Genomic DNA, 13,881 nt, shown 5'->3' with positions numbered 1-13,881 from the left:
AGCGGGCGGGCCGGCAGCCTGGGCAGCACGGACGGCAGCATTCGGGGTGTGTGTGAGCCGTGTGTACGCACCTGCACACTCGGGCACATGCCCTGTGTCGCTCTTAGGGCTGCAGCAGCTCTGCTCTGGAGAGGGACTGCGAGCTGGGGATGTCCCCTGCAGAAAAGATCGCTCTGGGGAGACTCTAGGGCCCCTTCCAACGTCCTCAGGGGCTCCAGGAGAGCTGGACAGGGACTTCGGACAGGGGGGGGAGGGACAGAACACGTGGGATTCTCACTGACAGGGGCAGGGTTAGAGGGGACACTGGGAAGGAATTCCTCCCTGAGAGGATGGGCAGGCCCCGGCACAGGGTGCCCAGAGCAGCTGGGGCTGCCCCTGCATCCCTGGAAATGTCCGAGGCCACGCTGGACACTGGGCTTGGAGCACGCTGCTCTAGTGGCAGCTGTCCCTATCCCTGTCCCTGTCGCTGTCCCAGCGCTGTCCCTGTTCCTGTGGCTGTCGCTGTCCCGGTCCACCCTCACGGCGAGCGAGGGCCTGGATGAACTTTAAGGCCCTTTCCCAGCCCGTCTCTTCTCGGGTCACGCTTCCCGCGGTGCCGGTGCGGGCTCCGTCCGCTCTGCACACGGAGACGCGGTCCTCTCACAGGACTGTGCCGGCGGGCAGGGCGCGGGGCTCTGGAAAGCCCCATCCCCGCGCACCCGATTTTCGCTAAATTCTCCCCAAAGCCGCGTTACCGCCGGGCCCCTGGCGGCGGGGCCGGGGCTGTGGGGCGCGGGGCGGGGCCTCGGGCGGGGCGGGGCCGGAAGCACGTGGCCGGACGGCGGGGCCAGGCCGCCGCCACTTCCTGCTCGGCGCGTCCCAACGCGGCCGGCGCGGAACTGCGGCACCGGGGAGCGCCCGCGGTGAGTGCTGCCACCTCCGGGGACGGGGGAGCGGGTGGGCCAGCCGGTCAGTCGGTCATTCAGTCAGTCAGTCAGTCCGTCCGCCCGTCCGTCCCGCTACTGAGTGCTGATAGCGACTGGGCTCCGGTATCGGCAGTGAGTGAGTATCGTCCGTGACTACCAGCCCTGCCCGGCTCCGGCACCTCCCAGCCCGACCGCGACCCCTCCCTGCACGGCGGGCCCCACTCCCCGAGGCCCCGGCCCGGTTCCCCCCCGGCCCGGTTTCCCCCCCGGCCCGGTTTCCCCCCCGGCCCGGTTTCCCCCCCGGCCCGGTTTCCCCCCCGGCCCGGTTTCCCCCCCGGCCCGGTTTCCCCCCCGGCCCGGTTTCCCCCCTGGCCCGGTTTCCCCCCCGGCCCCGTTCCCCCCGGCCCGGTTTCCCCCCGGCCCCGTTCCCCCCGGCCCGGTTCCCCCCCGGCCCGTGGCGGCTGCAGCGCAGCCGGGATCATCCCGCGTCCGGCCCCGGTGTCCGTGCCCCTGGCCAAGCCTCGGGCTGCGGCGTGTCCCGGTGCCGGCGGCCCTGGAGTACCGGAGGAGGCTCTGCTGTGCCCGACGCGCTGCGCCGCCGGTGCTGGGGTGTGAGTTCCTCCCTTTCCCTTGGGATGTTCCTCGCCTTGCCCGGGATGCCCAGTCCTCATCTGTTCCCTCTCACCGGACACGTGGAACCCTAGAACGCCAGGAAAACCATGTTACTCTTAAATGTGGTCCTCAAAGTGCCTCTGGGGGGGGTAAAAAAAAATCTTTAGAAAGGCCTGAAGTGAACGTGAAATGTTTTGTTGTTTTCCAGGGTTCGGGTGTGGAAGAGGTATTCCCGTGATCTCTTGAAGGTATAGCTGACACTAGAAAATGCTGTCTTCTCCAGAGCTTTGCTTCTCTCTTTGCACCTCATTTAAAGAAAGTCCAGAGCAGTTGTGTCTCCTCAAACAGCAAATGGGACAAACATGGGGTTTGCATCTCAGTATTTAGCCAAAAATCTCTGTTAGATCACAGAAAATGGGGGCAGAGGCAGTGCCCAGCCCACCTCCTGACCCTTTTCCATGTTCCTCTGCAGAGGCTTCTGCAGCTGCAGCCTCACCTGGGCAGCAGGTGAGGGCTGTGCCTTTCTCACCTACTCTGAGAGCCACGTGGTGGGGCACAGCCAGGTTAGAATCACATCAGGCACAGAAACAGAGCAGGGGAAGGAAAACAGTCTCCTGACACTGGCCTCTGTGAATAAATATATCTTTGGGCAGGTTTTCATAAATACATTTAGGTTTGACAATTTTCATACCCTCCCAGGTGTGATTTCCATTGGAGTCATGAGCTCCATGGTGATGATTTGCTCATGGAATCCAGGCAATGCAGGGTGCACAAGCAGCCACAGCAGCTGCAGTGAAATGTTTCATCCACCTGCTCTGGAAGGTTTAAATTCCTTGTCAGTTTCACACTGTCTGTGCCGCTGCAGTGTCTGAGCAGTCTGAAGCATCAGGCAGTCTATGTACCACAAATGGAACTAAATTAAAGCTGGCTCCTACTCTCCTGGTGTCCGACCCTGTGCTTAGATAAGGCAGCATGGTGATTTCCTTGGAAGGAAATCCTTTTTTTTTCCCTTTCCCATTTTGTTGTTGCAGTCTGTAACAGCCTGACAACAGGGGTGTGTTTTGCCTTCCAAGGCTGCAGAGAGCATGTTTGCTTCTCTGTTCTCCATTATCAAAAAGGGTTAGATTTGACAGTGGAGCTCGAGCAGGGAATGATAAATGAGGAAATGTTTGGAGCTCGCTGATGGGGTGTGGTGGGAGCAGGGCACTTGTCTGAAAAGCCACGTGCAGTGGAAGAAGTAATCTCTGTGTTTGGGCTTGCATTTAGAAGTTTTTAGGAAATGTCAGTGTTTGAAGTTGGGCACGAGGAGCTCTGGGCGCTGTTGGAAGCTGGGAAAGCAGGAGCAGCAGGAGTGCTGGGGGCACTGACAGAGAGAGTCGAGGCAGGTGAGCAGGAGTGGCATGAGGAGGGCTGCCCTGAGCCTCTTCCTTCAGAGTCCCTTCTGCAGAGGGGTGAGCCCTGAGCACCCCAAACCCGCTTTGGGCTTTTGGATGAGTGTTCTAATTAGCTTGTTTGTTATTTCTTGTGTGTTGGCCTTGCTCTTCCTCCCTGCCTCGAGATGCCAGTGGCACCTCCCTTTGACTGCCTGGTGCTGCTGCTGCAGCACATGTGGGATGTCAGGAATCTAGTGGCTCAGATGGAAAAGGCTGGCAAGCAGTGTTTGAAAATTATCCCTGTCATTGCCAACTGCAGCCATTTGCAGTTTTGTTAATGGTTAGGAGGAGCTCAGATGTCTGTGATTTTTTTAAATTTAACACTGATAGCCCTTTAGTTGAACTTGAAGGCAGTCCTTACTGCCTGAGAGGCAATCAGGTGTGTTTGAGGAAGGTTGTGCCCTGGGTTCAGGTAGGAGGGCAGCTCCTCTTGGTAGAGGGATGGGGTTCTCCTCTTGCCAGGGGTTTGAAGTTGGTTTTTTTTAAATTAAAGTAATCTAGTTCCAAAGTAGGATGTGTCAGTGTGCTGTGCTCCCTGCAGCCTATCAAATCAGGCAGTCTGTGCAGGATCAATGTGTTTAATGTGTTCTGCACACTCAGGTGTCAGGAGCGTCTTCATGATAGTCCAGCTGTAGCCAAGATGCTTGGAACACAAGCCCTGTGAGAAGTGTTTGAAGGAGCTGGGCTGTTTAGCCTGGAGAAGAGGAGGCTCAGGGGTGACCTCATTGCTCTCTACACCTTCCTGAAGGGAGGCTGTAGATGGGTGGGTGTTGGTCTCTTCCACCTGGCAGCACTGACAGAACCAGAGGGCACAGTCTCAAGCTATGGCAGGGAAGGTACAGGTTGGGTATTAGGAAAAGATTTTTCACTGGAAGAATAATAAAGCGCTGGAATGCTCTTCCCAGGTGTGTGGTAGAATCACCTTCTCTGTGTGTGTTTAAAAAAGACTGGACATGGCACTTGGTGCTATGGTTGAGGTGTTATGGCACAGGTTGGACTGGATGATCTTAGAGATCTCTTCCACCCTCATCATTCTGTGATTGTGTGAGGATAGGTGTGGCACTTGGAGGTGAGCACAGCTGAGAGAACAGGGACCCTGGGGATCCCTTCCAGCCAAAACCCTGCTATGGTTCTGTGGAAAGGAACATTTGCCCATAGTCTAAACTTTTCACTGGCAAAAGGAAATGTGAAGTTGCAGTCAGGTCCTTCTCTGAGTTACCTGTATGAACTCAGTGAGAGACTGCCTCAGCTTGCCAGTCTGGAAAACAGCAGGACTTTGTTGAGCTGCTCTTCCCTGTCCTTTAAGCTGTGTGTGTCTGCTTTGCTGTGGGATGCCTGGCGTGGCTGTTTGTCTTTCCCGAAGAGGAAGGGCACGGCTGCGGCCTGAGCATGAGGATGGTGGGCAGCAGGGGCTCAGGGTTGCGTGGTGGTGCTGATGTTGGGTGTTGCTTGTTTCCCAGGTGTACGTGCTGAGCAAGAGGAAGAGGAAGAGCCCTTCATCACGGCAGTCACGTGTGGAGCTGAGAGCAGGAGGAGCTGTGCTTTGACCTGCTGAGCAGGATGGATCAGAGTGAGTGCAGTGCTGGCTGCCTGTTTGTGCTGCAAAGTGCCCATGAGTCAGCTCCTGGATGCCTGGGAGACACCAGGGCTGCTCAGCTGCAAGTTTTTAGCAGTGGTCACTGCTCACTGCGTGTCACTTTATCCACTGGGGACAGTAGGGGAGGAAGGAGTACTTGGGTTCTGTTTTGGAGCTCACTAAAACCACAGCCCCTTCAGGAGGATTTGTTACTGTGCTACATTGCTGAAGGCCTCTTCTCACACCTCATAAGCACATGTGAATATTGGGAATGTGCTTGATTGGAGCTCTGGTCTTGCTGTGTGGGTAGGAGTTCCAACCTGTGTGCTCCAGCCTGTTTGAAACAGGGACCCCTTGTGAAGCTGACAAAAATGTTAAAGTTTGGAGCCTCCATTTGGTCTGTTAAATATTTTTCCTGACTACAGCCTTTCAGGAGCTACTGTACTTTTTCTTCCTTTCTACAGCTTCTAAAGCTAGGTAGTGGTGTAAAGTAGGTTTGTTGTCTCTACTTACCACCTTGTTCTTTCGTATATTTAGCATATTAGGTGTTGTGTTTACTTAGGAACCTGGGTAAGAGCAGAGAGCCTTCTTAATGGGAGCCTTTAGGTTCTTTAAATACCATCATCACACAAGTTACATCTGTGCAAAGCTCACAAATCTGAGTTTTTGTATGTGTGTGCAACTAAGTGGATTTAAACAGTGCCATGCAACTCGTCTTCACCAGCCAAGAAGCTGAACTTCATCCAGCAGTTTTCATGTCTAGAAGAAGCTATATGAATTCCATGGGAGTAACGAATGCAGAAATACTGACAGGCTTTCAGAGGAAATGTCCCATGTCCTGTACCCCGTGTTTGTTGTGGTCATGAACTCAGAGTGAGGCAGTGTCAGGGAGGCAGGGTGACTTTACCACATCCCTGTACTACCAGGCTTGCAAGGGAGCAGGCTGTGAGCTGTGAGCACACTCGCCCTTGGGCTGGCATCACAGGACAGCTGGGCTGGGAAGGAGCCTCTGGTAGTTTCAGCCCTGATTTAAAGCAGAGAGACCCGGGGCTGCTTGCTCAGGGCTGTGCCTAGCTGAGGTCCTCAAGAATGGAGGCTCCAGAGCCTTTCTGGGCAACAGAGTTACGTTTAAGTGGAAATCCCTGTATTTTGTTATTTTGTGGTCATTCTCTGTCAAGTTCTTGCTGGGCAGGTCTGTGGTGGTTCTGTCTTGTTTATTCCCCGTACCCCAGGTGTTTGTGAGTGTGAATAAATCCTTCTGAGCTTCCCCTCCCTGAGCAGTAGCAGTCCCAGCTTGACCTTCTAGGACACATGTTCCAATCCCTTAATGGTTTTAGTGGCTCCTTGTTGCGCTCGCTCCAGTCTGGAGAGCCCGAGGAGTTCTCAGCAAAGTGTGTGTGTGTGTGTGTGTGGCCTGATGACCTCCCTGGTGTGGCAGAGAACTCGGTAATCGCCCCTTTAGAGGCCAAAGCAGTTGGGCTGAAGTAATAGTTATGGTTAATGCAAATGCATCCTTAATTAGCGTTTGCTGTTCTGCGTTGGAGCACAGGTGGCTGTTAAATCTGCTCAGTTTGATGGTCTGTGTGCAGAGCTCCACAACTCACCTGAGCAATTTCAAGAAGACCAAAAGTATCACTTGAAGGTTTATTTTGAACACATGACCATTCTGATTTAACCATTTGATTTTTTGTAGACTTAGACTCTTCACTTTCCAGAATATTTACTGGATATGATGATCCTGAGAATACTGAAGTGTATGAAGATGAACTTTATCTCGAGGAGTCATCCAGTGAGCAGAGTGTTGATAGTGAGGTGGAGTTTCATCTCTATAGCCAGATCCACTATTCCCAGGATCTTGCAGAAGTCAGAACACTGGAAATGGATGAGGAAGCTGACGCTGGAGAAGTCGTGGGTCAAAGTTCTGGGCTAGCTGGGAAACAGGATGAAGATGAGAATCTCACTGAGCTCACTGATGGTGGCACTCGGCTTTCAGATGAGTCCGAGGTCATTGTCCTGTCTGACACCCCAGAGGAAGACAGCATCTACAAAAGCAAGGCAAAGAGGTCAAGGTGCTCCTCTTCAGCTCCAGGTAAAGCACACACCCGCCCGGCGTCCTCCACGCCAAATCACGCCAAAGCTGCTGGATGCAGTGCCCGGTGCCCCCCTGAGCCTGCTGTGGGCACACCAAGGAAGACGAGCAGCCCTAGTGGGAGGCCTGCCCCAGTCCTTCCTGCCAGACCCGACGGCCCCCAGGACGTGCTGGTGTTAGACAACAGCTCGGAGGAGGAGGAGAGCCTGATCTCTGGCGGCGAGGACATCGAGAGCTGGATGCTGCTGGGAGCTGGTGCCGATGACACGGATGGAGACATCATGCTGAACCTCGAGGGCTGTGCCACGCCTGCCAGGAAAGGTCAGTGCTTTTCATTGGCTTGTTGGTTCTTGTGTGGGGACAGCAGTTTGTCTGCAGTGACGCTGATGCCAGTATTGAAAGATGAACAGGAGGCAAAGCTGTGGTAAATGAAATGGTCGTCATTTGTTCCATTTCAATACCTTTAATTCAGCAGCATGGCATGCAGAAGGAAAAACAGCATTTTTCCTGGTAGAAATTTAGAAGTAATATCAGAGTGGTTTATACTGTGAGCTTTTCAACCTTGCCATGTATTTTGTGTTTCTGAGAGTGTATAAGAAGTTGCTGTGTGCCAGACCAGAGGCCTTTCAGCTCAGGACAGGATGAGCCGTAACAGGAAGGAGGCAAGGGGCAGAGGGGAGACGTGAGCATTTCCCCTGCCTGAATTCAGCAGGTGACTGCCCCCTCAGCACTCTTCACAGTTTGGGCTGTTCATCTGAAGCTGTCTGACTCTTCTTATGTGGATTCTGCCCTGAACCCAGGGAGGTTTCTCCCCAGCTACTGGAGTCGGACATTGTGTTGTTTTGAAAAACGTTCCTCCCCATTACAGCAAAGAAGGCCGTGAAGGTGGTGGTCAGTGCCACAGAGTTTGAGCAGGTGTCTGTAATGACCATGGTGTGTAGCATGCCCTGTGTCACCAGCAGCTGCAGCCTCTGCTGGATGGTCAGCCACGATTTCCTCTTGCTGGGCACAAAGGCCATTGCTGGGAACAGCATCCCCCTGCCAGGCTGAGGGAAGCCATCACCCAGACAAAGGCTGCAGAAAGAAATAAAGAAGGGAAGTTTATAAATGAAGTGAAATAGACCGTACTCTGAAAGAAGTTAAAAAACTACGTATGTCAGACTTTATTTGGTGCGCATGTGAGTGAGGTTTTGCAAGGCATGGAGCATTCTGTGACCCTGATCTGTAGGCTGACTTCAGTGGGGATTTTTGTCAGTGTCTGTAAACAGTGCTGCTGTTCTGCTGCTGCACTGTTTGGGAGGAAAGAGGTGAGGAATGGGCTTTGCCTTCTTTGATGAAGCACGTATTTCAGGGCTATAAATGTTTGATACCCTTCTGCTGGAGTTGTGTGTGTTTTTGCATAGCTTAGCACAGTTTGTGGCTGCGCAGACTTCTATGTAAAGCACTCTGTCACTGCATCAGAGGCCCTAATAAGCACCCCATGTTTGGAATTCATGTTGTTTTTTCCTCCTTACAAATCTTTTTAAAGTTTCTAAGAATTGCCTTTCAGGTGTGCCAGTGCTGGCTGAGGGGGCTGTTAAAAATCAAATGGATGTTTGGTACCAGGGGGCAGTTTTTGCTAAGTTATGCCGCGTTTTTGTGACAAGCATTGTAATGTTTCTGGTTCATAGTGAATGTCGGCAATAAGCAAGCCACATACAGAGCAGATAGCAGGGCTAGAATTTCCCTGCACTGTGTGAATGGATCACGCTGGTCAGAACTACAATTGTTTTGTAGAGTGTAGAGAATATGAACAGTTTTAGTGGGCAGTCAGAGGCAGTCATATGAGGTCATAAATACACCTGCTCTTCTCCTGCTCTGGTTCTGTTCTCAACAGTGGGCCAGAACCTTCTCCAAACTCCTCCAGATTCTGGTGGATGGAATTCAAGTGGCTCTGGTGCACAAAAGTTTGGTTTAGCTGCTCCTTTTCTATCACACACTGTGATCCCCATGCAAGGACATAGGCTTAGGATAAATTGTGTTGTAGGTATGTGTGTGCAATGAAAAACCAAAACAGCATCAAAGTAGTTGTAGGGAAGAGAAGCCATAAATGTTCCTAATGTACAATAACTGTGATTTGTTTACTGAGCTTGTGTCTCTCATCCTATGGACAATAATATATAACTTGTCTAAGAGAAGATATCCTTGCCCATGGCAAGAGTTTGGAACAAGGTGATCTTTAAGGCCTCCTGGAACCAAAACCATTCTGGGATTTTGTGATTCTATAAATGACTCTGCTGAAACATGAATATAAAAATTTTTGGTTTAAAGAAATGTATTTTAAAAATATGTGTATTGGCAAATTACCCTCTCAGAGATATTCTCTGCTTGTTATTTTGAAATATTTTGGGACACGCACAGTTCTGTTTTCAGGGTTTCTGGGGAATGAGGGAGGTGTTTTGGTGACAGCAGTGTATGTAAATTACAGCTTCAGGGCCCGTGGTGTCCGTAGGGATGGTCCCAGTTTGCAAGAGCTCAGGAGGCCTTGCCTTTGCCTTGTCCCCTGGAGCTGCCCGTGAGTGCACACTGAACTGGCCTCCCGTGACAGTGCTGTGGTGTCCAGGGCCCTGCTTGCTTCCGTGGAAAAGGGAGCTGCAGCGTGAGCACTCCTGTGGCAGTGAGAGCAGCCAGTTGTGTCGCCCGTTTGGTGAGTCTGTCCTCACATCTGAGTCCCTGAGCAGGGCTGCTGAGCTGCCCCTGCGTCAGAGCAGTCCTGAAGGGGAGGAATGGAGCACGTCTCCTTGTCCTGCTCCCTCCCCTACGCCTCACCCGCCCAGCCTGCTCGTGTCTAACAGCCTTCTTACTGTAATATTCCCTTTGAGCAAACGCCGCTGTCCTGTGCCTCTGGAGCTCAGAGAGCCTTTCCTTCCCCTCTGCAGCTCCAGTGCCAGCCTCAGTGGGCAGGACAGAGGTGTTGTTTGGCTGTGGGGCACGAGCCCTGGGTGCTGGTGGCAGGTCAGAGTTACCTGCTGGTCCTCACCTGTCATCCTTGGGGTTTGTGGCTGGCCCGCGAGTGTTCCACGCGCAGATGGGAGCCTTCCCTCCCCTCTGCCCTGCTTCCTTCCCCATGGTTTCAGGTGCCTCTCGGGTTTGGTTTTGCTTGTCTAATACCCCACTAAGCCACAGCGTATTTTTGCCTGCATTTCTGTAAAATTCCAAAAGGCAGGACGAGGTACGTGTGTGTCCCCCCCTGTCAGGGGTGGTTTTCCTGGTGTGACTGTCAGAAAACTGCCTGATGATGCTGCTGTGCTTACAGGGTCCTGCCTTCTTCCAGGGTGTTTTGAAAATGGCTAAACCAGCAAATCTAGGTCTGTGGTATAATTTGCACTCTTTTTTTTTTAATTTAAAGTCTAGGAGTCCCTAATAAAGGTGCAAAAGGAGCCATTGCAAACTGCGCCGTGCACTATTGCAGAGAATTCATTTACAGTGTCAGAGTTTCCATGTCTTTAGAGGAGTGTTCTCCCCTCCCACCCCTCTCTGTGCTTTGCAGTAAGAGTTTATATGATAAGAACGTTAATCTCCTGTAGTTGGAAGTCTTTCATCCATTTCTTCATTAAAACCTTCCTTTTAACATATTTCTTCTTCCATGAATGGCTGCAATCCTAATCTCTCTCTCTCTCTCTCTTTTGTGGTTTTTTTTTTTGGGTTTTTTTTTTTTTTTTGGGTTTGTTTTTTTTTTTTTTTTTTGGGAAAGACAGCTTTCAGAGCTGCAGCATTGATGTCCGGCCACTAAGGGGTACAAAAAGCAATTTATCTTCTCTCTGTTATGTCCTTTGCTCGCCTGGCCCCTTTCTCAGAGGCTGGGTGTGAGTATGATTGCACTCTGGGCTTGGCAAGTTTGTGCTGTGTGGCTGCTTCTGACTCCAAAGAGCACTTGTAAAATGGAAGGGAGAAAAAAAGAAGCGTGTTTGAACATGTAGTGAATGGAAACATAACAATATGCCTAAAACGGAAAACAAAATTAATTTGAAAGCATTTAATTTTTGCCTCTTCCCTAGGAAATAATATAGGAAGGAGTCTTCTGTTTGGTGGCAGTAACTGCAGCTTATGGAGTCAGAATGGAAATAGCAGTCTCCAATAAATTTGACTTAATTTTTATCCCTATCAGAAAGGAAATGCCCTTTGTGAACTATCAGTGTTTGAAATGGCTTTCTCTCGACATTGACCCTAAATTTATCTTAACTGTGGGGCACTGCAGAAAAAAATCTGACCACATCTGTATTTCTTTTCTCTGTGTTCTGTTATTCAGATCCCTCCGTTTGTTTCTAAATGGTGAAAAGGTGTAAGCTTACAACAAAATACAATGAGTTGTGCTTTGCTTCTTTTCCTTGACAGCTGCTTTTGAATGTGACTTTTGCATCCTACAGTATGTTTTTGTTCTGGAGTTTTGTGGTTTGTAGCAACAACTTTTTTTTTTTTTTTTCTTACCATATTTTTTCCTACCTGCTTCTTTTTTTCCTACCATTTGGTAGTCATACCAAAAATGACTACCATAAATTTGTCATTTTTCTAGGCCAGATAAGTGCTCTGTATAGAGTCACACTTCCCTTTGCTTATTGTGGAATCACTGGGTTCAATCTCAAACAAAGTTGCTTTCAGAAGTAAAAAGATTTCCAGGTGGAAATGTCTTCCACAATGAAAATGCTTTTGTTGTTAGTTTCTCGATGGGGTACCGTTGACCCGTAGAGGTGTGTGCTGCGTTTCCCAAGGGCAGCAGGGCTCTGTGGTGTGGGAGGGGTGTGCAGCTCTGCAATCCGTGTAGGGACACAGGGGAGGGCAGGGCACACAGGACAGGTGTGCGGCTCTGCAGTCCGTGTGTTCGGCAGCGGGCTGGGCTGTATTGGTGTGGCTGTGTGCATGGGCACTGCCACCAAGGGACACAGGGGAGGGCAGGGCCGGCTGGGGCAGGGCACACGGGACGGGTGTGCGGCTCTGCAGTCCGTGTAGGACACAGGGGAGGGCAGGGCCGGCTGGGGCAGGGCACACGGGACAGGTGTGCGGCTCTGCAATCCGTGTAGGACACAGGGGAGGGCAGGGCCGGCTGGGGCAGGGCACACGGGACAGGTGTGCGGCTCTGCAGTCCGTGTGTTCGGCAGCGGGCTGGGCTGTATTGGTGTGGCTGTGTGCATGGGCACTGCCACCAAGGGACACGGGGGAGGGCAGGGCCGGCTGGGGCAGGGCACACGGGAGGGCTGTGCGGCTCTGCAGTCCGTGTAGGACACAGGGGAGGGCAGGGCCGGCTGGGGCAGGGCACACGGGACGGGTGTGCGGCTCTGCAGTCCGTGTGTTCAGCAGCGGGCTGGGCTGTATTGGGGTGGCTGTGTGCATGGGCACTGCCACCAAGGGACACGGGGGAGGGCAGGGCCACGCTGTCCCAGGCCAGCACGGAGCTCCTCCTGCCCCTGCCCCTGCCCACAGGGGCAGCCAGGGCTGGGGCGCAGCCGGGGCACAGCGCTGCTGGGCGGCTCAGCCCCTTGCCGTGCGCTGCTGAGCCCCTCTGTGGCCGCTTGTCCCTGCTGAGCCCCGCGATCTGGGGGCTCTCCTGTGCTTCGGGGGCTTTTCTTCTCGCTTGTGCCTGCTGCAGCCCTGCCGTCATGGAAATGCGGTGGGAGTGGTTTGTGCATGAGTTCCAAGCAGAACGCGCCCGGAGCGGGAGGGAGGCAGCAGTGGGAATCCACCTACCCCTCCGAAGATACAACACATGCATATGGATGTTTTGATTAAAGAAAAAATCTTAATCTTCTTCGCCGCGTTATGTGGATACACTCGAATCTCTTGATTACTTAAGAAAAAAAATTAATAAAACTAATAAAGTTCCTTTGCAAATCCAAAGAGATCGAGGCTAAGCACATCCTGCAACCTGAGCAGCCCCTTGTATCTGTTCAGACTCCGTCACTGCTCTGGACCTGGCTCTCATTTACATTTCCTCTGGCTTGGGATTGCTGACTAGGTTTTCTGCAAGAGTGCCCATGCTTACATGGTCATATATTCTGTGTGACTTTTTTTCGCTTTTCCCACCTTTTTTTCCCACTGTTTTGGTGATAGTTATAAGGGGATTTCCCACCCTTTTTTTGTCAGTCTGATTTTTCTTCCCCGTCCCTATTTCTTTGCGTTTCTTACAGGTGATAACAAACTGTCACACTGCAACTGAATTTTTGAATGCTGATGGGAAACTGATTTAATCCTTTGGAAGGAGAAGCTCTAGGTGTTTAAACAAAAAAAGTGCAGTAGAGACTATACTGGATACAGGGGACATGGGGAAGAAGTAAAGTTTGGGGTGAGCAGGCAGGTGTAGGGAGACAGAGATCTGACCCTGCACCCTGCAGCACCTCTGCAGTGGTGCTGGCCATGAGGCAGGGCTCTGTGGTCACTCCTTTCATGCTGAATCTGCAGGAAATGCAGAGTGGCTCCTCGGGCTGCTGCAGCACTCCGTGCGTGCTCGGGTGCACACATTGCTGCGGCGCAGGCTGGCAAGCCGAGGGTGATGGCAGTGGTGTTAGTGTGTATAGCTGGTGTTTGCAGAGCCCATGCTGGTGAGCGCAGTGTGCTGTGACCGTGTCCCACACGGAGCAGCCCCGCTCCAAGGGCTTGGCCAGGGGAGGAGGATTGGGACGTGCTGCTGAGCAAGGGTGCACACTCCAGCTCCTGTGCCCTCCCTCACTCCCAGCTCCCTGCACAACTCCCCTCCAGCACGACAGGGTTTGTAGTCACGGCATTTGGGTTGGAGCTGTTTCTTTTCACCTGCCAATGTTGAGCAGTGGCATGGTTTCCCACCTGCCAGGCTCAGCCACTCCCCTCCCTGGTGGGGGTGTTTGACTGCTTTTCCTCTAAAGCTTTTGCTGATGGCTCTGATTTCACATTATGTGGGGCATTCCCAGCTATCCAGAGTATGTCCTGTCAGACAATGACATTAGCACTGAGAAAGAAGAAAATTGAAGCTCTCTGTCCAGTCCTGGACTTTTGTTGGTGGATGTGGGTCACCAAGGGTAGCATGTCTCCCATGCACTGCTGAGAGCCCCATGCACAGAGCCAGCTGCAGAGGTGTTTCTGTCACCAGTCTGGTGTGGTTTGGCACTGGTTTGGTGCACTCTGCCCTCAGTTTGGTGTGAGTTCTGCATGTTCCTTTGCTGCCTTGACACAGCCTCAGGTGTGCGTGGCGATTGGTGTTCCTTTGTTCACACTTTTGGAGTGGGGATGAGGAGAATGCCCTCAGAGAGCCTGAGCAGG

General features: G+C 52.2%; 1 protein-coding gene across 1 annotated transcript in view; it reads left to right on the top strand.

Moving 5' to 3' along the window:
* The first annotated feature begins 878 nt into the window (after positions 1–878).
* ZCCHC7 (zinc finger CCHC-type containing 7) overlaps positions 879–13,881 on the top strand; it is a 97,745-nt gene continuing 84,742 nt past the window's right edge. The window contains exons 1-4 of the mRNA XM_063180240.1: positions 879–1,041; positions 1,726–1,765; positions 4,411–4,520; positions 6,220–6,936. Of these exons, the coding sequence (XP_063036310.1) occupies positions 4,511–4,520; positions 6,220–6,936 (727 nt within the window). The 5' untranslated portion in view covers positions 879–1,041; positions 1,726–1,765; positions 4,411–4,510. The remainder of the gene's footprint in view (positions 1,042–1,725; positions 1,766–4,410; positions 4,521–6,219; positions 6,937–13,881) is intronic.

Source organism: Melospiza melodia, chromosome Z, assembly GCF_035770615.1.
Source record: "Melospiza melodia melodia isolate bMelMel2 chromosome Z, bMelMel2.pri, whole genome shotgun sequence".
In the NCBI taxonomy this organism is placed as follows: domain Eukaryota; kingdom Metazoa; phylum Chordata; class Aves; order Passeriformes; family Passerellidae; genus Melospiza; species Melospiza melodia.
Note: the sequence above shows the minus strand (reverse complement) of the source record. Positions and strands in the feature narration are given on the sequence as shown.